Source organism: Rosa rugosa, chromosome 7 (genome assembly GCF_958449725.1).
Source record: "Rosa rugosa chromosome 7, drRosRugo1.1, whole genome shotgun sequence".
NCBI lineage: Eukaryota > Viridiplantae > Streptophyta > Magnoliopsida > Rosales > Rosaceae > Rosa > Rosa rugosa.
In genome coordinates this window covers 30304776-30331790 of record NC_084826.1, presented here as the reverse complement: position 1 = coordinate 30331790, position 27015 = coordinate 30304776, and the positions used below count along the sequence as shown (strand labels likewise).

The 27015-nt window shown below is 40.1% G+C and overlaps 1 protein-coding gene and 1 pseudogene across 1 annotated transcript; one reads left to right on the top strand and one right to left on the bottom strand.

The window, feature by feature from the left end:
- Positions 1-75: 75 nt before the first annotated feature.
- LOC133723157 (uncharacterized) lies at positions 76-22632 on the bottom strand (annotated as a pseudogene).
- A 415-nt stretch (positions 22633-23047) lies between these two features.
- Positions 23048-26190, top strand: LOC133723156 (nudix hydrolase 14, chloroplastic-like). The gene is made up of 10 exons (XM_062149979.1): positions 23048-23081; positions 23570-23635; positions 23821-23904; positions 24190-24246; positions 24350-24584; positions 24682-24787; positions 24874-24951; positions 25050-25142; positions 25312-25404; positions 26089-26190. Exons 1-10 carry the CDS (start codon positions 23048-23050, stop codon positions 26128-26130), a joined length of 888 nt encoding a protein of 295 aa, XP_062005963.1. The 3' UTR covers positions 26131-26190.
- The last annotated feature ends 825 nt before the right edge of the window (positions 26191-27015 follow it).

Below are 27015 nucleotides of genomic sequence, written 5' to 3'. Positions count from 1 at the left end.
GTTTATTTTTCTTAAAAGTGACTATGTGCAGACTAACAGACTTCCTAAATGCATGTCAGAATAAATACTTATGACTCACATGTCAATGGAAGTAGATGCTTCTGGCTTATCTGCTAGACTTAGTGATGATAATGGTTTTGACAAGAACTCCAAAGAATTAGCTTCAAGGCAAGTGCTGAAATCCTCTTCTCCTTCCTCAGCCTTTTCTTTCCATAACAATCTTTCTTTTTGATTGACATTGCTTTTCGAAGGGATAATTGATTTTACTGCTTTCGCTGTCTCCCTATCCAAGCAAGTGGTACATTAGCTCAAATATATGCTTGCAAAATGTATCAGGTAATGAATAAGGACATGGCCATCTTTTCTATTGAAAACTAATTCCTCTGTTTCAGAACATGAACTTTAACATCACCTATCGACATGAACAAGTGAAAGTGAATAATATGTTTGACCAAAAGCATGACCTACATGATGACATTATGCTTCTGAGAATAACCTCCAGTATTAGACATTTGGAGTTTAGGTTTATGGTTATTAAAAATTAAATTAAGGCCTAATAAACTTCAGCATCACCAAACGACATGAGCACCTACAGTAAAGAAGAGGAAAAGATTTCATGCTCAGAATTATTCATCCATTTTTCTACATGGTAGTTGATTCCTATTTGCCAAAACCAATATTTATAGCAAACAGAGTTATGTATCATTTAGTTCAAATTTACTTTTATTTGATTATTCAAAAAAAATTTGACTTCCAAACTAAAATTGGAATAGATGCTCACCCATATGTTGAAGTTGCTGTTCTTTGATTAGTTGTTATACTGAAAGAAGACAATGGTTTTGAAAGGAACTCCTCATGATCAGCTATAGGAAAATTGCTGAAAACCACCAGCCACCTCATTGGAACAACAATATCCCTAAAGAAAATGATACATGATTTAAACAAAGGAGAAAAAGTAGTTTTAGTAAGAGAAAAATTCAGTCACCGTCCCCAAACTATGCTGCCAAGGCCAATTTGATACCCGAACTCTCAAAAGTATCAATGTGATACCCAAAGACCTATTTTGATATCAACGTGATATTTCTGTCCAAAATCCATAACGGCTCCGTCTATTTGCTGATGTGGCAAGGGTAAAATTGTCTTTCTCAACTAATTAATTATAAAAAAAAAAAAATGAGATCGAGCTCTCTCTCTCTCTCTCTCTCTCTCTCTCTCTCTCTCTCTCTCTCTCTCTCTCTCTCTCTCTCTCTCTCTCTCTCTCTCTCTCTCTCTCTCTCTCTCTCTCTCTCTTCCTTTGCCAATCTGATCCTCTCTCCTTTCTATCACAATTGGTTATTTTTCTGGGAATGGATTTGTGGGTTTACAAAGAGCAGCCGAAATGGAGAAATTTTTTTTTTAATCGAAAGCGTTTGTGGCTTATGAAGAACAGTCGGAGCAGCGGGGATCCTCGCCGGTGTCGGCGACAAGAAGGAGGCTCTGATGTCTGGCGCAACCAACTGGGAGACTGGTTCGCAACTCCATCTCCACCTCCGTCGTCGTCCCCACCAAGCTCAGCCACCTCTTCTCCTCCTTATCCTCCTCCACCACTCCCACCAGTAAGCCCCGCCATAGCTGCAGCTTCCCAACCCCAAACGGCGCCGTGACGCCGCGCCATCGGCTGCCGCAGCTCGACTTGGAGCTTCTCTCCCTCAAGAGCTCCGAGTCCTACACCTCCCTCAAGGACCTCCTCCCCTCCGCCTCAATCCATTTTCAAAGATTTGTACTATTTTCCTCCTTCGATTTTGTTTACCTTTCTGGACTTCATTTCAATCTCGTTTCAATTTGCTTGATCCTTGAATTTGTTTTTCTAAATTTTTTTTTTACGGAACTAGAATTTTTGGTTTCCAGGACCGGTGATTATTGTGGAATTTGAAATTATAGTGCTGATTTAGTGATTTTTTTTCACCATTGGCATCATTGTTGCATGTGATGTTGGAAAGGATTTCCTATATGATAGTTATGGTCAAATTGATGATTGTGAGAATTGGGTGCAGGTCGGTCTTCGGCTGCTGCTCTCTCCTCTTGGTTCTAACATTGTTATTCGAACAGCGTGGTGAGACCTGATTAATGTTCCTCCATCAATGTTGAACTTCAGAAGTGGTTATATTATGGATTGGCTTCTGATTGATGTTGAGGCTTTCTTTGGTACAATTGTTCTGTGGGGATTGTTGTACCAGTATACTGTACATGCAAGGCAATTGAGAGGAAAGATGAAACTGCACAACAGAAGTGGCTTCTTTATTGGGCGGGTTGGGATTTGTATTTTTTATTTTTGTTTTCCTTTCATCTCGAAGAGAAGCAGCCTTGATGGTGGCGGTGGCCGTGCGTTCATCGACGGCTTGGGTAAAGATTAGATTTTTTTGTTTTGTTTTTTTTTTTTGTGGTAAATTCTGGGTGTGTGATATTGAGGATGGTTGATGTTATGGTTATTACGTTTGTGATTGTGATTGGGTGTGTTCACATTTATTTTTGTTTATGTTGTTTGTCTGGAAATTGAATTGCAAAGGTTATGGGGTGAGGCAAGAGGCTGCGGTGGCATACAGTGCTCTTTGTACTCAGGTAAGTAAGGAAATGTGGTGGCGGAGCTTGCGGCAGAAGTTGCGGCGGTTTGGCTAGAGGAAAATCCTAGAAGAAGAAGAAGAAGAAGAAGAGAAAGAACAAAAAGAAATGAAAAGGAAAAAAAATGAATTAAAAAAGGGTAAATTGATCATTTTACATTTTCGGGGACCCACGTACTTACCACGTCAGCAAATAGACGGCCCCGTTAGGAATTTTTGACTGAAGTATCACGTTGATGTCAAAATACATGTTTGGGTATCACATTGATACTTTTGAGAGTTCGGGTATCAAATTGGCCTTGGCAGCATAGTTTGGAGACGGTGACTGAATTTTTCTCTTTTAGTAATCATATATGCACCATCTATACAATTGAAATTTCTCTTACCCAAATTGATGGAATAAAAGTGCCATGGACTTAAAAATGTATGAAAAGAATAAATTTAAAACATCACATACCTGTCAATGCATTTGTGCCTGCAGCGGTTCATCTTATCCACTGTAAAATTTCCAAAAACAATGTCAAGACGCTTTGCTAGTTCTGGTATATGAGAAAATGGCAAAATATCCCAAAACTTCATAACTTGGATGTAATGTGCATTCCCCTGGAGAATATCTACAGTCCAAATAAGATTTAAGTGCCCTTTGATTTAATACTTCTAACTTCTCTAACAGTTGAGCAGAAGTCCCATCATACACTAAATTTCCTGTATCCCTGTGAGGTCAGTGCCATCCACTCGAATGCTTGGTTAATAATGCAAGCACTTCCCGAAGAATCAATGTCTTTAATTTTTGTTATGGAGTTCAAAAAGTCATCAGTGAAGCAAACCTATGTGGGAAAGAAATGAGAAATAATTATATGTCATGCAACTATATATGAGGAATATATTTATTTTTTTGGCAATCTGATGAGGAATATTGATCCCATTTCAACAACTGAACAACATACTGCATTTTATTAGCTAATACATAGATGAATTCCATTTAGCTATGTAACTCCCCATTAATCTATCCTGTTTACGTACTTAACAAATTTTTTCCCTCTTTTTAGTAATGTTAATAGTGTTCAAGGAAAAAGAGATTCGAGAGAGAATGTAGTGAGAATTGTCCAACATATTATTGAGAATAGGAGCCCTATATATATATAGGGATTACAAAGTACATATTCTAATGTTACAAGGAATACTAATCCGAGTAGGATTAGGAATTCTAGAACCTTCTCTCCTATTACTACTCCTAGTTTGATAAAGCACACTAAATCGATTTTCCTTCAACACTCCCCCTTGTGCCGCTCAAATTTGGTGGTGACGCTTCATCCGTTGCCTCGTTAAAAACCTTGCCAGGTAACAAAAACCCTGTGGGACAAAAATAACTCTGGTCGAAGGACAAAAATAGCATAAAGCGTCCTTCACTCTTCGAGATCGAAGATGTAGACATCATAACTCCCCCTGATGTCGATATCTCCCCCTGATTGCTACAATTGTGGTAGTTCGGATAACTTTCTCAATCCGATGCTCTTCACATGTTTCTCGAAGGTGGATTTAGGTAACGACTTAGTGAATAAGTCCGCTATATTATCCTCTGATCGGATTTGATTCACTTCAATCTTTAGAAGTGATTTTTGTTGCTGATTATAAAAGAACTTAGGCGATATGTGCTTGGTGTTGTCGCCCTTGATGAAACCTAACTTCATTTGCTCAATACAAGCTGCATTATCCTCATAAATGCATGTAGGTTCATCCGTGGTAGACTTCAAACCACAACTTCCTTGAATATGTCTTATTACAGACCTTAGCCATATACATTCTCGTACGGCTTCATGTAGAGCAATAATCTCTGCATGGTTTGAGGAAGTAGCAACAAGGGTCTGTTTTGTAGACCTCTAAGATATCGCAGTGCTTCCCATGGTAAAAACATAACTTGTTTGGCAGCGACCTTTGTGAGGGTCAGAAAGGTACCGTGCATCAGCAAAACCCATCAAAACATCATTGTCGTTTTGATGGAGGGGGATAGGATGAGGCCGGCCACCCTTGGTGGTGGTGGCGGCATTGGCGGCAACATGGCCGGCCACTATGTTATGGTGGACGGCGGCTCCATGCCTAATGGGGTCCGATCCCATTCTTCCGTCATTCCTCTTCTCTCTGTAGGGATAAAATAGGCCCATATCAATAGTACCTCTTAGGTATCGAAAGATTGTCTTTACACCAATCCAATGGCGGCGTGTTGGCGCAGAGCTATGTCGAGCTAACAAGTTCACTGCAAATGAGATATCCGGTCTTGTGCATTGAGCTAAGTACAATAATGCGTCTATTGCACTTAAATAGGGCACTTCGGCCTCTAATGGTTCTTCAACCTCATCTTTTGGACGAAACGGATCTTTTCCGGGCTCAAGACTACGACCGATCATGGGAGTACTCACAGGCTTTGCTTTATCTTCATTAAAGCGCCTTAAGATTTTCTGAGTATATGCAGACTGATGGATCAAAATCCCATCACTACGGTGCTCGAGTTCTAAACCGAGACAAAACCGTGTTTTCCCAAGCTCTTTCATCTCAAATTCGGATTTCAAATATTTAGCAATTTCCTTCAACTCATCTAGAGTTCCAATTAGGTTCATGTCATCGACATAAACTGCTACGATTGCAAATCCGGAACTTGTTCTTTTAATGAACACGCATGGGCATATTTCATTGTTAATATATCCCTTCCCAATCAAGTAGTCACTTAGACGGTTATACCACATCCGTCCAGATTGTTTTAATCCATATAGTGAGCGTTTTAATCTTATTGAAAACTCGCTCCGTGGTTTAGAGCCACTTGATTTGGGTAATTGAAGTCCATCTGGAACCTTCATATATATCTCTGAATCTAGATCCCCATAGAGATATGCTGTAACCACATCCATAAGCTGCATGTCAAGTTTTTTGGAAACTACCAAACTGACAAGGTAGCGGAACGTTATAACGTCCATTACGGGAGAATATGTCTCCTCGTAGTCGATTCCAGGGCGTTGTGAGAAAGCTTGCCCCACGAGGCGGGCTTTATATCTAACCACCTCATTTTTCTCATTACGCTTTCTAACAAAGACCCATTTATGGCCAACAGGTTTTACATCTGGGGGTGTCTGCGTTATAGGCCCAAATACCTGTCTCTTTGCTAGTGAATCCAATTAAGCCTGGATCGCATCTTTCCATTTAGGCCAATCCGCTCTTCGTTGACATTCTTCGACAGAGCGAGGTTCGATATCATCATATTCTATAATTTCTTTTGCAACATGATATGCAAACGCATCATCAATTGCCATAGAATTTCTATCCATCATCTCATGTACACTAGTGTAATTTATGGAGATCTCTCTATTCACTGGAGTTGGTTCTGACATTGGAGCGTCCCCCAATGATGTCTCTTGGACATAACCATAATCCGGAATATTCTCATGAGATGGATTATTCACATCGATGATTAATGGATTATTTTGTGCCAAACTTGCTTTCTTTCTTGGGCAAGAATCCATCGAACCTATAGGCCTCCCGCGCTTCCTGGCAGGAGCCATGGGCCTAGCCATAACGTCACCATCACTGTGAGATGGGACGTTGGCGCCATGCTCAGGTGCCCTTGAGATGGCGTCATCTCCTCTACTTTTAGGGACATCAATCCTTGCAGGCACGTTTGGAGCAGGTATGTGTGATCTCGTCACTTTATTGATATCAGAAAATGCATCAGGCATCGATTCTGCTACGTTATGAAGATCGAGAATTCTCCGCACTTCAATTTCGGACTGTGCGGTTCGGGGATCAAGATGAGACAGAGTGGGGACAGACCACGACAATTCCTGTCGTTCCTGTTGAACATTCATGTTCTTATCTCCCCCTAACGACGGGAAGACTGTCTCATCGAAGTGACAATCCGCAAATCTTGCGGTAAAGAGATCGCCTGTCAAGGGTTCTAAGTAGCGGACAATCGTAGGAGAATCATATCCAACATAAACGCCTAATCGTCGTTGAGGGCCCATTTTGGTGCGCTGTGGTGGCGCAATAGGTAGATATACTGCACACCCAAATATGCGTAAGTGTGAGACATTAGACTCATACCCAGTCACCATCTGGGACGCAGAAAAGGGTTGAGTGGCAGTGGGCCTCAGACGAATAAGCACAGCTGCATGCAATATTGCATATCCCCAAGCAGAAATAGGGAGATTGGTGCTCATTACCAATGCGACCATTTGTAGTCGTTTAATGACGGCTTCTGCGAGACCATTTTGGGTGTGAACATGAGGAACTGGATGGTCAACATCAATCCCAATGGACATGCAATAATCATCAAAAGTCTTTGATGTAAACTCCCCAGCGTTGTCTAATCTTATAGACTTAATAGGATGATCAAGTTGGTGAGCCCTTAACTTAATTATTTATGCTAGGAGTTTAGCAAATGCAGCGTTCCTTGTGGACAATAACATGACATGGGACCAGCGTGTCGATGCATCAACCAACACCATAAAATATAGAAATGGTCCGCATGGCGGTTGAATAGGTCCACAAATATCACCTTGGATTCTCTGCAAGAATGGTATATTTTCTTTGGTGTCCTTTGCATAGGATGGTCTCGATCCTAATTTTGTTAAAGAGCCGGCTTTGCAGAATGAATGATGGGCTTTAGAAACAACCAAGGAGGAGTTTGGTTGAGCCACAAAGTCACAAGTGACTTTAGAATTAAAAATTGGAGACAAAGGAGCCATGGTGGCATCAATGCCACCCTGAGGCCGCAGGGGGATGGCGGCGCCGGCCAAGGATGGCCGGATTTGGGGGTGAACGGCGCCGTGAGGCGCAGGAGCTCCTTCGGTGTCCAAAAACCGAGTTTTACTTCTTTTAGTTCTAAAAAATGGATGTCCGTGTGAAGTCTTTAATATACAGATGATCATATCACGACCTGGATGTCCCAAACGGTCGTGCCAAAGCCTATATGTGTAAGAATCCCATAAATCATCTCTCATAACATGATTGGATTCAATGACTCGAATAGTGGTAGCATACAACCCACTAGAGCGACACATAAGTGTCTCTAATACTCGTTTATGTCCGTAGTCATTAGAGGTGATGCAAAGGAACTCTTGTCCATTCTCACAATGTGTTTCCACATGAAAACCATTGGCTCTTATATCTTTGAAGCTCAATAGGGTCCTTCCTGCCCTAGGAGCATAAAGAGCTTCGGTGACATTTAATGTTGTGCCATTTGGCAACATAAATTGGGCTGGTCCTCGACCATGAATCAATTGAGATGATCCAGCCATCGTAGTCCCGGAAGGTCGAGATGGTGTCATCCATAGAAATAGCTACCTATTTCGAAGGATAGTATGTGTTGTTGCACTATCCACGAGGCATTCTAGCTCTCCGGGAAACATACTGAAAAATAATAAAGTTCGAAATTAAAATATGTCCAAGACATTAAATTAAAATAAATCGAGACTTTATTAATAATAGCCAATGATTACATCAAAGTTTCGTGACCATAATCTAATCCAAAGTAAAATCAAACATTAGACAAATTGTAGTCACTCAATTCGTTCGGTAATTCCAATTAAATATGACCAGGGAAGTAGAGAGAGATGTCGGTGGAGCGAAGCTCTCTTAGGTACCACTAATCTCAATTACTTTCCTAGACATCATACTTAATTGAGTACGCCTAGAGGAAAAGAGATAATCCAGTAAGTCATTTTATTGATTAAGGCATAATTGCCATTACATAATTCTTGGAAATTAAAAGACTATTCTAAATAAAAATCTGCGGCATTCTATCTTCATCGCCAGATTTAAAGTCTTTTATAGCTCGATATTTTGATTAGCATTGATCAGGTACTCCATAAAATACCATGAAGAGGATGCTCTCTTGATTGAAATGTATTGACACAATGCATATGGTCCCTAGGACCAATGGCGTTGGAATAGTGCAACCATGGCCAAAAGTGGCGCCATGGATTCCAATCCTTATACCCTCAACGTCATGACCCCTATGGTCATGTTAGGGTTTTCTCAATCAATTATAGGCAATTGTGATTTTTCACAGTCATGCATCAATGATCTGATGCGGAGAGCTTCCGAACAATATTTTGTAACTCTTTCAGAGTTTTAGTGAAGCAGATATTATTCAATTTTGCTTCTATGTTCGGAAAGTTCGGAAAGTTGTGAATGTTACTAAAACGTTCACTAGGCGCAACCCAAAGGGTGTTAGCGTTATCCTCATTCATGTACTCAAACTTGAGGGCCATCTTCATGTGGCGCTTCACCAGGGTAAATGCCCTGGAATTTTCTATCTTAGTTTGTGAGTCTCGAGCAGTTCCTTTAGAACATTGCTCTTGGATTGTAGGCAAATAAATATTCCATGCCCGTAGAATCCAATGGAGTAAAATCGAGCTCGTTCAAGTCTTACATCCTGAAAAGGAAAGCAAGAACACCTTAGTTTCGGAGTCAATGCTTCCATGAAAACTAAAATAAGATTTCTGAGCCTTAATGCTACCAAGAAATCGATTTCCAAGAATATTTGGATTAGACCGAAACAATGATGTTTAGATGGTTATAAATCGATGCTTACGGACGCTCTTAGTCCGAAGTCTTACGAAAGCTCTTAGTTCGTTAATAGCGTGAATCCCCACGATTCCGCTTTCTCAAAGAATCGAACCCACGTTATAAGAAAGGTGGGATGTAGAAGAAAGGAGGTTGCAAGTCCCCGAAGAATAGAAGGAGAAATTAAAGTACGAAAAGCGGGAACTTTAATTATAAATACTTACTTGTTTGTTTGGAGCTTGAACACTTGATTCTTGAATTTTTGAACTTTCGGAAGCTTGATACTAAGTTGGGATTGCAGATGCTTCTTCAATCCTAATCTTGGATTGCAGTGGCTGTTCAATCCTAATCTGGGATTGCAAGTTATTTACAATCCTGGTCGTGGCTTGATTGTTCGGTGGTGATGGTGGTAGTAGGTTTGAGTTACTACCGAAGGTTGCAGGGATGCAGGCCAAAAACTGCTGCTGTTGGTCCGATTTGGTGATTGTTTGGCTGACAAGACGAGCTGCAGGGGCAGCTGGGATGCTTGACCGAGAGGTGCAGTAAAGCTGCAGGAGTAGCAGCAGCTTTAAGCAAAGCTGCAGGCGCACGGGCGCGCAGGAGGCAGCAGCAGGCGCGACAGGTACTGCAGGAAGCAGCAGACGTGCAGCAGGGCTGCAGGGGGCAGCAGGAAGTAGGGTTAGCGCGGGCTAGGTGCAGCGATAGTGAAGCTGACGGTGAAGGGGATTTCGGGTTTTTGTTTTTTTAGCTTTTGGTGGTTAGGCTCGTGCTGATAACGTGTTTAAGGAAAAAGAGATTCGAGAGAGAATGTAGAGAGAATTGTCCAACATATTATTGAGAATAGGAGCCCTATATATAGGGATTACAGAGTACATATTCTAATGTTACAAGGAATACTAATCCGAGTAGGATTAGGAATTCTAGAACCTTCTCTCCTATTACTACTCATAGTTTGATAAGGCACACTAAATCGATTTTCCTTCAACAAATAGACCTATACTCTCAATAAGGTCTGATTGTTGTTTGCTATGACAATGTCAAGTTTACAATAAGGAAAAATTTGGGAAAGTAGCAGAACACCTTCCATATAGCGTTTTTGAACAGCATAGAGTCGATATTAAGCAGAGAATGAAGTTGGTCAAGCTCCAGCAGGGCAGCTGTAATAGCCTGAGCCAAGTTGCTGTCTTCATCAACATTATAAAAACAGTTCCGTTTCTTGGCATCAAGGACTAGCTTCTTCCAAACAGAGTCACTAGTAATCAAAGTTGAAGCATTCCAATAACCAAAGGCAATACCTGCACAGAAACAATTGCAGACATCAGACATGTCTGAGATGCATCATATAGCATAAGACTACAATGAAATTTTATAGCAAGTACCTTGCACGTGTTAGGGAAACATTTGCTCTTTGCCTGTTCGACAAGAAACCAACTGACCCGTTCCCATTACAGCGGACAGTAGATATAATTATCACATCTTCTTCACCAACTTGGAACCCATCAACAGATCGCACACTTACGGAGAAGCGAGCATCAGAAGTTTCAGTATATTTTCTGACTATCACTTGAATTGCATAAACTTGAGCCTTGTATGGTGATATGAACCCAATACTAACTCTCTCCTTTGTTCCACTGAATTCTGAGGCAAAAATAGAAAGTGAAACACAGATTTTAGGTCTTTGCAATGTATCACATAAATATAAGCATCGACCAACTTACTACAAGAATTACCTTTATAAAGGCTTGCTACTATCTTAGAGAATACATCAACCTCCACCATATTTTTCCGACTAAATCTGTGATCAAATTCTTCTTTTCCATTGGCTACATTTATGAAGTAATAGGATTGGTACATTTTTTCCCTTGAGGAAGCACCTCTCGTAGCTTCTTTCTTTGACATTTGGACCATCTAATATCTGGTTGTCGTAGAACTCCCTTTTCGGAAATAAACTGATGGATGGATGCATCCTGTACTGGAAATTGAGTAGGTGCTTCTTGTGTCCCAACTTTGCCAGCCTTCCAAACAAACTTTTTCCAAAATCAGCACTTGCTGCAATCTAGTAATTTATCACATTTATTAAGATGCTGTCAATGTAAACACCTATCATACTTTGAAAAGAATCGAAAGTGCAAAGGATAAACAAAACCTCGCTTTTAACCATGGCGGGGAGTTGCCTCTCATCTCCTACAAGGATAGCATGGAGGAGACCAGATAGTTGTAAAGGAATTGCTGATTCACATTCTTTAAGCTGAGCAGCTTCATCAATGCCTAACAATTCCAATGGTCTTGTTCCTGCTACAATATGCAATTTGGAAGAAGTTGATGCAGTACAGAATATTAAGCAAGCATTTTCTAGGCAGAAGTTCTTTAATGAATATTCGTTGATAGGAACAGAGAATTCCATAGGAAGGGACTTTAATGTGTTTGTACACTTTGTTTTCAACTGCGTAAGGCAACAAACAGTGCTTCCTGGAACGTTGGAATCTTTGAGGACTAAATTCAACCCTTCATTAGCAGCACCAATATTATGCAATGAAGATTTAATAGACTTGAGCAAACCCGGCCCAAAGCTCTTACCATGTCCTATACCACTTTGAGTGAAATGCAAGAAGTTGGTAAGTGGGTGTACAAATCTACCATACAAATCTTCAGCTCCTGACTGATTGAATCAAATTCATTCTTCACAAACTCCTCAAATGTCAGAGGATAATCCTCATCACCATTGTGTTTTTCGATTATCCTCCTCATTTTTTTCTGTATTCTGTTTCTGCTTTTCAGCTCTCTTTTCCAAATACAAAGAATATTGTTCCTCTGGATTATCAAGTAAATGTATCATTGATGATAACAAATGATTCCACCCAGATAAAGGGACCAAACACTTGATGAGGATTTTAACACAATGATCAAGAAATATGTCACGAAGATCATCATTATTGTCAATCTTCATTCGCTTCTTGTTACCAAAGAGAACTATATCTCCTAGTCCAGACCTGCGATACTCGAGGAACTGGTTAACCAATCTCCGGAGTCTTGTTGGTACTTCTAGCACCGCAATATTGGTGGGAGCACATGTGAGAGTTCTGCACTTTAACTGAAAGAGAGCAAAGAGTGTTAGACTCATTGTCTTCTTCTTGCCAGTACCGGGAGGACCCCATATTAATTTTACAGAATTCTGGTGATGGCATTGAGTCAAACTCATAGGATTCATTTAGATTTTGAGAGCAAATTGTAGGCCGTACAGCAGAAATGCCAGCATTGCATTTTTTTTTGGAGAAGCAAACTGAACAAGAATCCTGTTTGGCTCCAAAACCAGCTTGGCTGCAAATAGTCTCTTTTGCTGCTGTGATTGCGTGCGTGCCAACACCGTGGGGTGCAGTCATCGGGGGAGTCCTTTGACCTGACTTCTGAATCAAGCGCTGTGGACGAGGAGAGCACCAACCTCGTCACAAGGCTCTTTACTCTGCCTTCCGGAAAAGGACTTCTTGCCTTACGGGTAAGGGCTTCGGTTGTGATCTCTTGCGTTCACCAAATCGATACTTAGTGTCGTAGACTAAGCAGAGCAATCACTGGGAAGTTGGGAGAAAGCACAAGGTTTTGCTAAAGCGTGACTTTAGCTTCGTTGGGTTGCGAGGGCGTTACCCTTGCTTCGCTGGTTGAGATAGTATCGGTTTGGTGGTACTGGCAGTCGGCTCCTAGGGAGACTGGGACTGGAAGTACGGTCGCCGGGTTGGTTTGGTGGGGCTGACAGTCGGCTCTTGAGGAGACTGGGACTGGAGTGTGGTCACCGGTATGAGAGGTTGCTCCGGGGAGACTTGGATAATCGTAGAGATTAATTGGAGAGCTGTGTCTTTTCTATATCGTCTTTAGCCTCTATATATAGGCTGCCCGTAGATTCTCCTTCCTAATAGGAATGAAATACTATATTTTAGGCCACAATTATTAGCCTTTAATCAAATTAAAACACTTAATAGTCTTGATAACTATCGTAGGCAATAAGTAATGTTATCCTCTGTCGTAGCTAGAATGTAGGCAAAGTTAATTGCCTCTTGGGAATCAATCTCTTGGATGCGAACGATAAGATATGCACGCATCTTATATTGATATATACCTTCGCGAGCAATCCCTGTTCCACATCCAACTTAATTGCATGGGAATATATAATTGCTTGCATATCATAGGTAGCGAATGCTTGATTGCCTTCCTTAATTGTCCCACCATGCATGCATGAGCAATTATACCCTTATACATATATTCAGTGGGCAGCCTTGATGGATAATTGTAAACTTACTGAATTGGTCCATGTCCATGCCATCTTTAATTGCAATATGTGTAGCTTCGATAATTACCATGCATGCATCACGTCCTTCCTCTTTCCTTAATTGATTAAAGCCATGATATGCACGTAACCAGGACTCCTTGTTGATCTTTTGCCAAATATGTCCATTAGAATCCTAGCCAAATACAACCACGAGGCCATCTTTAATGCAAAGATCTTTCCATATGATCCGTCTTCGTAGCCAAGTAAACCACTATTTAGCCCTATTTAACCGTCTTTGACTTAAGATTACTTGGTCTTCAAGTAGGCCCTATTTAGCCTCTAAATAATATATTTCGAACTTGTAGAAAATAAATAGCTTGGGCCACCGATATTGGCCCCGATTCTCCCGAGACGCCCTCGTCAGGAAAAAATGTTAATTTTGGGTTCAAACAAATCCCCATCCTGTAAGGGACCAAAAAAAGGGGCCGTGACCACTTACCCAATTTCAGCTTAAAAATTGCCCACTTACTCCACTAAGAGTTTTTTAACCCCACTTACCCAATCTAACATATTTTGACAATTTTGCCCCTATTATTAAATTGAAACTGATCAATCTATCTCTCTCTCCCCCCTCCCCTCTTCGATCTATTTTCTCTTTCCTCCCCCCCTCACTCTCTCTCTCTCTCTCTCTCTCTCTCTCTCTCTCTCTCTCCATGTCTGCAGATCGGAAAATTCCGGTCGTCCAATTTGTCCGAATCAAGGGAGAGCCAGGCAGGTCGGCGACGAGCGTTTTTCCGATGCTTGCTGCTTTTCTTGGTCGGTCCGGTTCCGTTCGGCCACATCGACGACGACGACGTCGAGATTCGAAGCCAAGGCTTTAATTTCGAAATCAAAGCAGCCGCACATCAATGTCCAGTTCGACGACGGCGGAGGACTAAGCATACAAGCCTTTCGTCAAGAGTTGCCATGTTTCCCCGACGTCTGTATTCGACTGTGGTTGAAGAAATCGGGGAAAGAAGCGAAGCTGATCGAGTATCCGAAGCTCCACACAGGAATCGGGTCTGGGCTTCGCTGGCACGGCTCGGACGACATCACTTTGTTGGACGGCGCTGTAATTCTATTTTTTTATTTAAATTTTTTTTGGTAAATTTGGCAGAAGGCTTATAAGGAAAGAAGAATGAAAAAAAAAAGTTTTATTGAGCAGTTATACATGTCTATTGCGGAGCAATAATATGATTATTGGAGGCAATAATATGATTATTGAGAGGCAATAATATGAGTATTGGGGGGCAATAATATGCATATAAATTGATCAATTGTGCCTGTAGTGTATTCATTTTGGTTTTGGGAGTTTATGCAATTCACTGGAGGGCAATAATATGATTATTGGAGGCAATAATATGATTATTGGGGGGAAATAATATGAGTATTGGGGGGCAATGATATGATTACTGGGGGGCAATAAATTCAGACGCCGGAATCTGGTCACTAGTCCGGTAGTCGGATTCCGGTGACCGATTGCCGGATTCCGGTCATTGGTCGCCGGAGTCCGGTCACCGGTTGCCGGAGTCCGCCACCGGAGTCAAGCAAGGTCTCCAATGACTTTCTCAAAGTGACAAAGAAGGAGAGGGCAAAATTGTCCCAAAAATAAATAAAAATGAATTAAAAAATACTTAATTGGGTATTAGGGAAATAATCTCTTAGAGTGTTTGGGTAAGTGGGCAATCTCTTAGAGTGTTTGGGTAAGTGGGCAATTTTTAAGCTAAAATTGGGTAAATGATCATTTCCCCAGAAAAAGAAGATAAATATATTGAGAGTGCGAAAAGTATAGCTTGTCGAGGGAAATATTAGATGAGTGTCGATATATAAATACATACATCTGACATGGGTTGCAAAACTTTGTTAAGGATATTTTTATTTCCCTCTTCTGAGTTCCATACACGGAGATTTGTTGTCAAGTTCATAAGATGGACAGCAAAAAGTGTTTATCTGTTGGTCTTATGCATGTCTGGTTCTCCATTGTTGATAGGCTTCGATGATAGTATTTTGAACTGGAGAGCATCAGGAAATTCATCAATATCATTTGCTTTATCAACATACGCGATTAGATAGAACCTTGGAGGTCTGTTCAAATCATCAATGCATTTTGGTCTAACATATGTCAAGGCAATGACATCTCCAACCTGTGGCTCATACGTCATTCCTTTGTGATTCTCATCAGTTTCTGTATCTCTCTTATCCGTTATATCGTAAAACAAATCACCAGGAGGTTCATCTGAATCTTTGATTGTCAGAATTTCACAAGTAGGTACATGTGACAGAGTCTTCATATTCGATAGTGAATCAGCATGATTTTCCTCAACAAGTGAAGGAATGAATGCTTTCATGTAACTCGTCAATGTCACAAATGTGTCGGGGATCCTCTGCACCTGTTAAGTGAACAGAGGAAAAATAAAATTGACCTAAAGATAAGCACTTCAAACTAATTCATTCAATCCAATGCCACTAGTGGATTGACCCAAAATGCAGAGCCAATATTATTGGAAGGTGCTATCGATAAAGAATCAATTTTACCTTACTATAAATATAGAGCCAATATAATGAATGCTAATAAACTTTTTTATTATGGAGGTCTGAAAAAATTATTTTGCAATATCAATTTGGTTAAGGAAATAGGTGCAAGGTGCAAGAGAGATTGCAGAGAGAATTGTGTGTTCTATTATTGATAATAGGAGCCATATATATAGAGAATACAAAGTACATATTCTTATGATACAAGGAATCCTATTCCGAATAGAATTAGAAATTCTAGAACTTTCTCTCCTATTACAATCATGGAACTAAACCTAGTTTGACAAGGCACACTAATAGTCAACATTCTTCAACACTCCCCCTTGTGTCACTCAAACTTGGTGATGACGCTTTGATTGTTGCCTCGTTAAAAACCTTGCTCAAGTAATAAAAACCCTATAGGACAAAAAAAACCTCGAGGAGGAGAAAAAGAGTACAACACGTCCTTCACTCTTCAAGATCGAACATGTAGACATCATACCTCCCTTTGATGTCGACATCTCCCCCTGATTGCTACAATCATGGGAGTTCGGATAACTTTCTCAATTCGATGCTCTTCACATGTTTCTCGAAGGTGGATTTAGGTAACGACTTAGTAAATAAGTCCGCTACATTATCCTCTAATCGGATTTGATTCACTTCAATCTTTAGAAGTGCTTGTTGTTACTGATTATAAAAGAACTTAGACGATATATGCTTGGTGTTGTCGTCCTTGATGAAACCTAACATTATTTGTTCAATACAAGTTGCATTATCCTCATAAATGCATGTAGGTTCATCTGTGGTAGACTTCAAACCACAAGTTCCTCGAATATGTCTAATTACAGACCTTAGCCATATGCATTCAGGCACAGCTTCATGTAGAGCAATAATCTCTGCATGATTCGAGGAAGTAGCAACAAGGGTCTGTTTTGTAGACCTCCAAGATATCGTAGTGCTTCCCATGGTAAAAACATAACCTGTTTGGGAGTGACCTTTGTGAGGGTCAGAGAGATGCCCTACATCAGCAAAACCCATCAAAACATCATCATCATTTTGATGTATATATGGGAGGTGGGTAGGACTGGCCACCCTTGGTGGTGGCGGCATGCCTAATGGGGTCCGATCCCATTTTTCCGTCATTCCTTTTCTCCTTATAGGGATAAAACAAGCCCATATCAATCGTACCCTTTAAGTACCGAAAGATTGTCTTTACACTAATTCAATGGCATCGCGTTGGCGCAAGGCTACATCTAGCCAACAAGTTCATAACAAATGAGGTGCCCGGTCTTGTATTGTGTTATGTACAACAATGCGCCTATTGCACTTAGGTAAGACACTTATGCCAATTAACATGTTTTCGTCGTCATCCCTAGGACGAAACATATCCCTCTTAGGGTCAAGACTACGGACGACCATGGGAGTGCATGCCAAAGCATTCAATGACAAGGTATACAAGTTCTAAATCTAGACAAAACCTTGTTCTCCCAAGGTCCTTCATCTCAAACTCGGATTTCTGGTGTTCAGTGGTTTCCCTTAACTATTAAGGGTTCTAATTATGTTTATCAACATAAACCGTGACAATTGCAAATCTGGAACTTGTCATGGAAACGCGCGGGCATAGTTCATCATATCTCCTCCCAATCAAGTAGTCACTTTAGTGAGTATTTCAACCTCATTGCAAACAAGCTCCGTAGTCTAGAGCCATTTAGTGAGTATTTCAACCTCATTGCAAACAAGCTCCGTAGTCTAGAGCCATTTGATTTGGATAAATGAAGTCCACAAGAACCTTCATTATATTATGTATCTAGATCCCCATAAAGATACGTAGTGACCACATTTGTAAGCTGCATGTTCAATTATTCAGAAACTATCAAACTGACAAGGTAGTGGAGTGCAATGACATCCATTACGAGAGAATATGTCTTCTCGTAGTCGATTCTAGGGCATTTTGTGCAAAACCTTGTGGCGTAAGGTGAGATTACCATCTCTTTTTCTCATTACGCTCTCTAACGAAGACCTAATAATGTCAACATGTTTTATGTTAGGAGGTGTTGGCATCTCAGGCCCGAAATCTTTCCTCTTCGTTAGTGAATTCAATTAAACCTGGATCACATCTTTCCATTTAGGCCAATTTTCTCTACGTTGGCATTCTTCAACGGAGCAAGGTTCGATGTCATTGGTCTTAATAATCCCACGTCCTCATGTACACTAGTGTAGTTTGTAGAGATCTCTATATTATCAGGAATTGGTCTTAACATTGAGGCGTCCCCCAACGATGTCTCTTGGACATAACCACAATCCAGAATATTCTCATGAGACGGATTTTGAGTATCAATGATCAATGGATCAAGTTGTGCCAAACTCGCTCTCTTCTTAGGGCGAGAATCCATCTAACCTATTGGGTCTCCTACGCTTTCTAGAGGAACCCATGGCCTATGACGCCATTATGCCACTTTGTGGTGTCACTATACCACGATCCATGGTGGTGGTGCCGTGCCATCTCCTCTGGATGGCGCCATGTCCTCTTGTAGGGACATCAATCCTTGCAGGCATGTTTGCAGCAGGTATATGTGATCTCGTCACTTTTAGGGGATCGAGATGAGACATAGTAGGGACAGACCACGACAATTCCTATCGCTCCTGTTGAACGTTGACGTTCTAATCTCCCCCTAACGATCGGAAGACTATCTCATCAAAGTGACAATCCGCAAATTTAGCAAAAAAAAAGATCGCCTGTCAAGGGTTCTACATAGCGGACTTATAGTTGGAGATTTATATCCAACATCTTTGCTCATTCGTATATGAGGACCCACCATGGTGCACTGTGGCGGCACAATTGGCATATAAATGGCACACTCAAATTTGTGTAAGTACGAGATACTTGCACCCAGTCACTAGCTGTAATGCGAGATAGATTGAGTAGCAGTGGGTTGTAGATGAATTAGCATAGTTGCATGCGATATTGCATAACCCCAAGCAGATATAGGGAGATTGGTACGCATTATTAATGTCCGGGCTATCATTGTAGTTGTTTCCGCGAGACCATTTTGGGTGTGTACATGAGAATTATGATGTCTAATATCAATCCCTAATGATATGTAATAGTCATAGAAAATTTTCGATGTAAACTCTCTAGCATTATCAAGTCGAATTGACTGAATGGGATGATCCGGGTTGTGAACCCGGAGCCCTATGATCTGGGCTAGGAGTTTATCATAAGCAGCATTATGAGTGGACGATAGCGCGACATGTGACTAGCGTGTCCACACATCAACCAACACGTACCATAAAACATCTAAGCAATCTGCAAGTTGGTTGAATCGATCCACAGAATCCCGTTGGATTCTATGTAAGAATGGAATTATTTCCTTAGTGTCCTTTGCATAGGATGGTCTCGATCATAATTTAGGTAAAGAGCAGGCTTTACAGAACGAAATTTGGGCTTTAGAAGCAACCAATAAGGATTTTGGTTGAGCCATGAAGTCACAATTGACTTTAGAAGTAAAACGAGGAGTTGAATTAGGGTTCTTGGCATCAAAACCAAGTGATGGCCGCAGGGGGTAGGCAGCGCCGTGAGGTGCAGGGCGTGCCATGCTTCTCCTCGAATAAATTTATGATTCTTACTTCTCTTTGTTCTGCATGAAGAATGCATGTCTGTGTGAAGTCTTTAATATACGGATCATCATGTCATGACCTAGGTGTCCCAAACGGTCATGCCAAAGCCTATATGTGTCGGAATCCCATGAAAACCATTAGCTCTTAGATCTTTGAAATAATAAAGTTCAAATTTAAGATATGTCCAAGACATGAAATAGAACCGATACTTTATTAATAATAGCCAATGATTACATCAATGTTTCTTGACCAAAATCTAATCCAAAATAAAAATCAAACTTAGACAAATCGTAGTCACTCAATCTTTTTCGGTAACTCCAATTAAACATGACGAGGAAAGTGAGAAGAGATATCGGTGGAGCAAAGCTTGCTTAAGTACCACTAATCTCAACTAGTTTCCTAGACATCATACTTAATCGGGTGAGCCTAGTGAGAAAGAGTTAAGACAATTGTCATTTATTGATTTAAGGCATAATTGCCATTACATAATTCTTGAAAAATAAAGACTATACTAGTAAAACTCTGCGGCATTTTATCTTCATCACCAGATTTAAAGTCTTCTTTAACTCGATGCCATGATCACGTTGATCAGATACTCCATAAAGTACCATGAAGAGATGCTCTCTTGATTGAGCTGTATTGACGCGATACATATGGTTCCTAGGACCAATGGCATTGGAATAGCATCGATCACCATGGCCAAAAGTGGCGCCATGGCAACCAACCCCTATACCCTTAATGTCATGACTCCTTTGGTTATGTATTCGCCAACTTTGGCGATTACCTTCATGAGCATGTTGATCATATTGATCATAACTTCTTCTAGCCATTGAACAGTGCTCATAGTAGCCATCTTGAGGCCTACCATATTCTCTTTTCACAAATTCGTGGTTGTGCGTTTCAACCCATGCCATAGCTCCAATTAGTTGATGGAAATTTGTGATCCGTCCTTCGTTGATTAAGATTTGATAGAATTCAGAGAATCTTAATTCAGTGACAGGGAAGGTAGTTAGGGTTTTCTCAATCAATTGTTCTTATGTGATAGTTTTTCCATAAGCATGCATCAATGATATGATGCAGAGAGCTTCCGAACAATATTTCATGACTATTTCAAAGTTTAGAGAATCGGAGATTATTCCATCATGCTTCTAAGTTCGGAAGATGGTGAATGTTTATTAAAACGTTCATGAAGCGCTACCCAAAGGTTTCTAGCGCCATCCTCATTCATGTACTTAAACTGGAGTGCCATCTCTATATGGCACTTCATCAGGGTAAGTGCCTTGGAATTATCTATCTCAGTTTGAGAGTCTTGAGCGGTTCCTTTAGAACAGGGCTCTTGGATTGTAGGCGATAAATCAAGGGAATTAGGTAGAGCTTAACATTATTAGCCTACATGAAATATCCCGTGCCCGTAGAATCCAATTGAGTAAAATCGAGCTCGTTCAAGTTTGACATCTTGAAAAGGGGAAACAAGAACGGATTAGTTTTGGAGTCAATGCTTCCACGAAAACTGATATTAAGATTTCCGAGCCTTAATGCTACCAAGAAATCGATTTCCAAAAATATTTGGATTAGACCGAAACAATGATGTTTGTATGGTCAAAATTGATGCTTACGGACGTTCTTAGTCCGAAGCTTACGAACGCTCTTAGTTCGTATAAATCTATGCTTACGGACGCTCTTAGTCTGAAATCTACGAATGCTCTTAGTTCGTATAGCGTGAATCCCCATGATTCTGCTTTTGTAGAATCAAACCCACGTTACAGAAAGGTGTGATGTAGAAGAAGGGAGGTTGCAAGAGAAAAGGAAATTAAAAGCAGAAAGCAGGAACTTTAATGTAAAAACTTACTTGGATTTCTTTTCTTGTTCTTCTTCTAAATCTTGATCTTGAACTCGAAGATGGTGGCACACGAGTGCATAAGAGGAGGACTTGCGGTGATGGAGTTGGTGCACGGCCAAGAGTGGTGCGCACGGGTTTCTAGGGTTTTGGGGTTCTAGGGTTTGATGTTTGCGCGACAGGATGCTTTGCAGAAAATTATTTTGTTTCTGATTTTAGGGTTAGGGCTCGTGCTGATAACGTGTTTAAGGAAATAGGTGCAAGAGAGATTGTAGAGAGAATTGTGTGTTCTATTATTGATAATAGGAGCCCTATATATAGGGAATACAAAGTACACATTCTTATGATACAAGGAAACCTATTCTGAATAGAATTAGGAATTCTAAAACCTTATCTCCTATTCCAATCATAAAACTAAACCTAGTTTGACAAGGCACACTAATAGTCAACATTCTTCAACAAATATGACCTTTTATGCAACCATTTTGATTGTAGAGTTCACCCAAAAACTAACTAACAGAAAGAGAAAAGAAAAAGAAAAACCAAAAGTTTTGACACATATTCACATTTATAATAATGAAAGCACTCATTTCCAATACAGAACAAACAAAGAACTCAAAAAAAAATACCATGAAAGGAGGGAAGAGAATTAGCATTAGTATTTGTAGTTTCTCTATAGTTGATGCTAACTAAGATAACGTAGCTACTTTTCTTACTAAGAATTGGGCATTGAGCAAGTAGAAGTACTTGTAATAAACACATGAAGGAAATTAAATGTAGACAAACCTTATTTCTGTAAAGGTTTTCATTTAGTATATCTCTAATAGACCAAGCACTACTAGAAATCTGTTCATAGACATCGCATGTTTTAAATCGGTCAGACTTGCACACGATGTAAAAACCTAATCTAACATCGTTTTACAAAAATACCGATTTAAATGTATATCATTAACATCGGGTCTTAAAATGACCGGTGTTAAAAGTTTTGTTTGAAAATTTGCGGGAACCTATTTGTGCAAAACGCGCTAAGTGTTTTAAGTGAATTGAAGAAGCGGGTACTAAATCTAAAAACTTTCACACTTAGATAAAAAAATTAAAGCCTGATCCTAAAAGTTGGACAGAAAACCCTAAGCTCTCGCGCGGCCTCCATCTCACTCGAACTCGCCTTCATTCTGAACTCACCCCAAACTGGATCTCCTCCCAAACCCTACCTCCATCTCCTCCCTTCCTTCCTTCCTTCCTTCATCTACGTCCTCAGCTTCTTCGGCATCAACTCCGTCCAGTCCGGCATCGACTCTGTCCAGTCCGTCCTCAGCTTATTCATCAAAGCATTTCTAAACAGCGCCGTTCCGTCTTAGCCTCTAGAATCGAAGCAAGAGAGCGGCGGCCAGTCGGCGAGACTCACTTCAGAGAACGACTCTGTTGTGGGATTCGAAGGATTTGCCTGTCGAAGGATTCTAGGAGTCGCCGGTCGGAGACGAAGTAATCTTAGTACGTATTGTTCTAGTTCTATATATGTAAATGATAGAGTCAATTTCAGTCGTTTTACTTGTTGATGGTATCAGGCTTGTGGGAGATTTGTTGTGTTTACGAATAGGCTTCTCAGCTTATTCATAGCTTTTGTTCGTTCATATGGATTTGATTTCAGTCTTTTTAGCTCTTGATTGTTCGTTGTGGTTCATTGTTCTTCTTTAGCTTGTGAGCGATTGCATTTGGGGAGTTGAGCGACTATTCAGAGTTGTGATCGACAAGCAGGTCATTTACTCGAGCCCCTCTTTTTATTTTTTGCTCTTCCATGTTTTCATTTGTGAAGTTTGTTTGATTTTGGGCGAAAACATAGAGGACCTACATCGATTTCCTGGCTTGTAGCCGTTGCAGCCTTAAACCGCTAAGTCGGGGTTTTAAGGCAAAAGAAACCCAACCTTGTCTAGAGGTTAGAGACGGCGGGACTGTGGCAGGAGACGAAGGGCTGCTCTGAAATTTCCGATTCCTCGAAATAAGATGGAGCAATAAGCAATGTCAAGCATTCCCCAAATTGCAGATAACCGAAATTTCAAAGCTTTCGTCTTCAAATTTGATCTCAATCAGTAGAGAATTAGGGATTTGATTTTCCAATTTTGGGTGCGAAAAGGTGGACCAGAAAGAGAAGATAAGGTCTCTTTGGAGCTGACAGAGGAGATTCTCCGAAGCATGGAAGTTGGGCTGGCTTTCAGGGACTACGTAATGGCTCTGTCTCTCTCTGTTTCTGATTTCTTTTAGCTCAATTGAATCAAAACCTAATCTTTTTATTTCAAATGTTTTGTTTTGATTGTGAGGATGCTGGATTAAGCTGCTCATTTGTATGTGTTATTTGTACATATGTTTTGTTCTTTCATTATTTTAGCACTTTCTTTTGTCAACTGCAGGTTACTTGATAGAAAAGATTGAATTTGAAAATCTACTTCACAAAGCTTCAGTGTCTTTTTGTGCAACTCGAGTTGCTTCTTCAGGTACTTTTCCTTTTCTCAGGTCATTTTAATTGAAAGCATATATGCTCAAAATTTGATTACATCTGCAGGTACCACTAATCTAGATTTGTTATTTGAACTGCTTGTATTTTTCTATATATCAGGTTTTTTTTAGTTTTAGATACTTTAGACCATTATATATGTTGAATACACATAACTACCAAGAACTTGGCTACTCCAGAAATGTCATACATAGTCCCAATTGTAATTTATAGTTGGATTTTTTATTTAATTTTAGATTATTTATTTACTTTTGAATTTTTGTAGGCCATGGTGGGTATTCGTATCTCTTGGAGCCTCTGTGCTGGTTGGGATTGATTACAAGTAAGTTTCTTCTGACCAAGTTTTATTTTGCCATTTTTGGACTAAGTTATGATCTTGTTTGGCCAACATTGTGATCTGTTTTGGGTGTTGCATTGTTATTGAGATGGGCACTTGCTCCCCGTTGGTTGTAGCAAGCTCGTTCAAGCTTCCATGTCGTTGATCCCCAGAACCACACTCACACTCACACTCCCCAGAACACTCCTCGCCCTTCGATCCTTCTCCTGCAAAATGTCATCCGACCCGCCACCGTTGACTCACTCCCTCACTCTCCCGAGTCAACTCGCCGCCGAGCCCGTCCAGATCGTCGCCGCCCCCCACATCTCCTCCTCCCAGTTCAGGCCAGTCACGCTTTTCCCTTCCTTGTTCTTCAGAAAAGTCTAAAACTTCGGATATAAACTGAACCCAAGTATTCATAATGATGGTAAAACGTTGCAGGAGCGCTATTGATTCGTCTTTGTTTAAGCAGTGGCTGAAGAACATGGAGAGTGAAACTGGGATTCTAAGCGACGGTTCTTTGGCTCTGAAACGAGTTCTAATTCAGGTGATCCAGTCCTTCTTTAAAGTGGTTGAATTGATTTGGTTTTGATAAGTTCATAGTCTTGGAACTGATCAGCTGGGTTATAATAGGGTGTGGATATGTTTGGAAAGAGGATTGGGTTTCTGAAGTTTGAAGCAGATGTGATTGATAAAGAAACAGGGGAAAAGGTATCTAGTCATATACATACTTGTCTTTTTTATTCTAATGGTATATTTTGGAGGCCATAGTTGTTGATTTGTTTGTTGTGAAACTAAAACATATTTAGGTTCCAGGTATTGTGTTTGCATGCGGACCGGCTGTAGCTGTGCTTATACTTTTGGAATCGGAGGGCAAGGCTTATGCTGTTCTTACTGAACAGGTAGCTCTTCATTTCATTTTGGTGTTTTAGAGTATCTGTTATGACATTATGATGCTTTACTTAAATCGGAAAATCACGTTCGTCCTAATTCTTATATTATCACAAAAAGAAATTACGGCATTGTACTTCCATGTAATCAAACCCTATTAAAAATTGTTGCATATCGAAGGTTAGAGTACCTGTTGGAAGGATCATACTGGAGTTGCCTGCTGGAATGTTGGATGATGACAAGGGTGATTTTCTCGGCACCGCAATCCGTGAGGTCTCTCTCTCTCTCTCTTTCTCTCTCTCTCTCTCAATATGTATATATGTATAATGCCATGTATATTTGCTGTGTCATATCTCTTTCTGCTTGTATTTTGGAAAGTTCATGTAATCAGCTGAAAATTAATTTAGATTCCTTCTAAACCACAAGCTATGGTTTTGGTTTATTAAAAAGATTATTGTTCCAATAATATATGATGGTTGCATGAGCCAAAAAAGACGGGTGGTTGGTTATAGTTCATGGCCATCCATATCCATCATCACCACAAAACCATAAGCTTTTTAGTGATCAATAATATGCTTTTCCTCCGGCCCCTGTGTCTTGGAGAGTTTTATTACTTGTTTATATATTTTTCCTCTCTTTAACTTGGTACTGGTTTTCTCCTTTTTGTTTCGTCCTCAGAAAAACCAATCTAGTTTCTTTACAAGGTACTCTTGAGATTCATTACTGCTTGTTCTTGCTTATGCAAATATGCCTTGTTCAATACTTTTATTTTTCCTACTTGTCTTTGTATATTTCTATCGATCCTGAGTATGTTGCTTTTTAGAATCTTTTGAAATTTTATTTGTTTGACTGTTTTCTGCTTCTTTTGTAATCAACAGTCAAGTACTAAGTGTAAGATGCAAGTTTTACAACTTTAACCTAAAGCTAAGTTACATTATTCTTATTATAACACTCCAGGTGGAAGAAGAGACTGGCATATGCCTAAAACAAGAAGACTAATCAACTCTTGTAATGATTATATTCAGTTTTGTAGCCTTCAGTTACGTCTTCTTAATTTTTCACATTTACAGACTAATCAACTCTTGTAACGAACAAGTAGTATGTGTTTTATTCCAACATTGGTAGGTAAGCTGGATTTCAGGATCCTCATTTCAAGAGCATTGTTCAGTTATGTTGTTCATTTGTAAACACTTGACAGCTACTTGTGTCATTTTATGCTCGAACTTTGGTAAGACCTGTTATGCTAATTTGTTCCTCTGTTTTGTATATGCAGAGCAGGACATAAGTTAGAAGCTGCTATTTATCGATATTACTGGCAAAGTAGCTCTTGATTCATGCTGGTCAACTGGTGGATTTACCGACTGTTTACTTCAGTATGGTGCATTGTTTGTTTATGGAGTTGATATTGGATATGGCCAGGTAACAACCCCTAAATCCAAATAAAAATATCTTATCTGTGAGTATACCAATTCGCTTCTATTCTTGTTCAATCATTAGTTATGGTATGTTAATCTTTTTTTTCCTTCAAATTTTAGTTTACAATTGTAGCTGGGGTCATACTGTTAATCTTTTTTTTTTTTTTTTTAGCAAAAAGACTGAATCTTATATTTGCTATGGATTTGTTGGCTTAACTTTGTTGTACCTGGAGTTATGCTTTTGGATCTGCACAATCTTTTTGGGTTAGCAGTTGAATTAGTGTACTTGGATCACATGCTATACGGATCAGCAATTTGAGACTAGGGAATGAACTGAGCTAAAAGATAAGTTCTTTTTTAAGTGGCAGTATATGTTTAGTTGCTTGGGCAAAATTCAAACGGATCAGATTTACTGAAAGTTCTGCCTTGGTAAACATATTTCCGGAGTAGTCGGAATCACATTAATGTA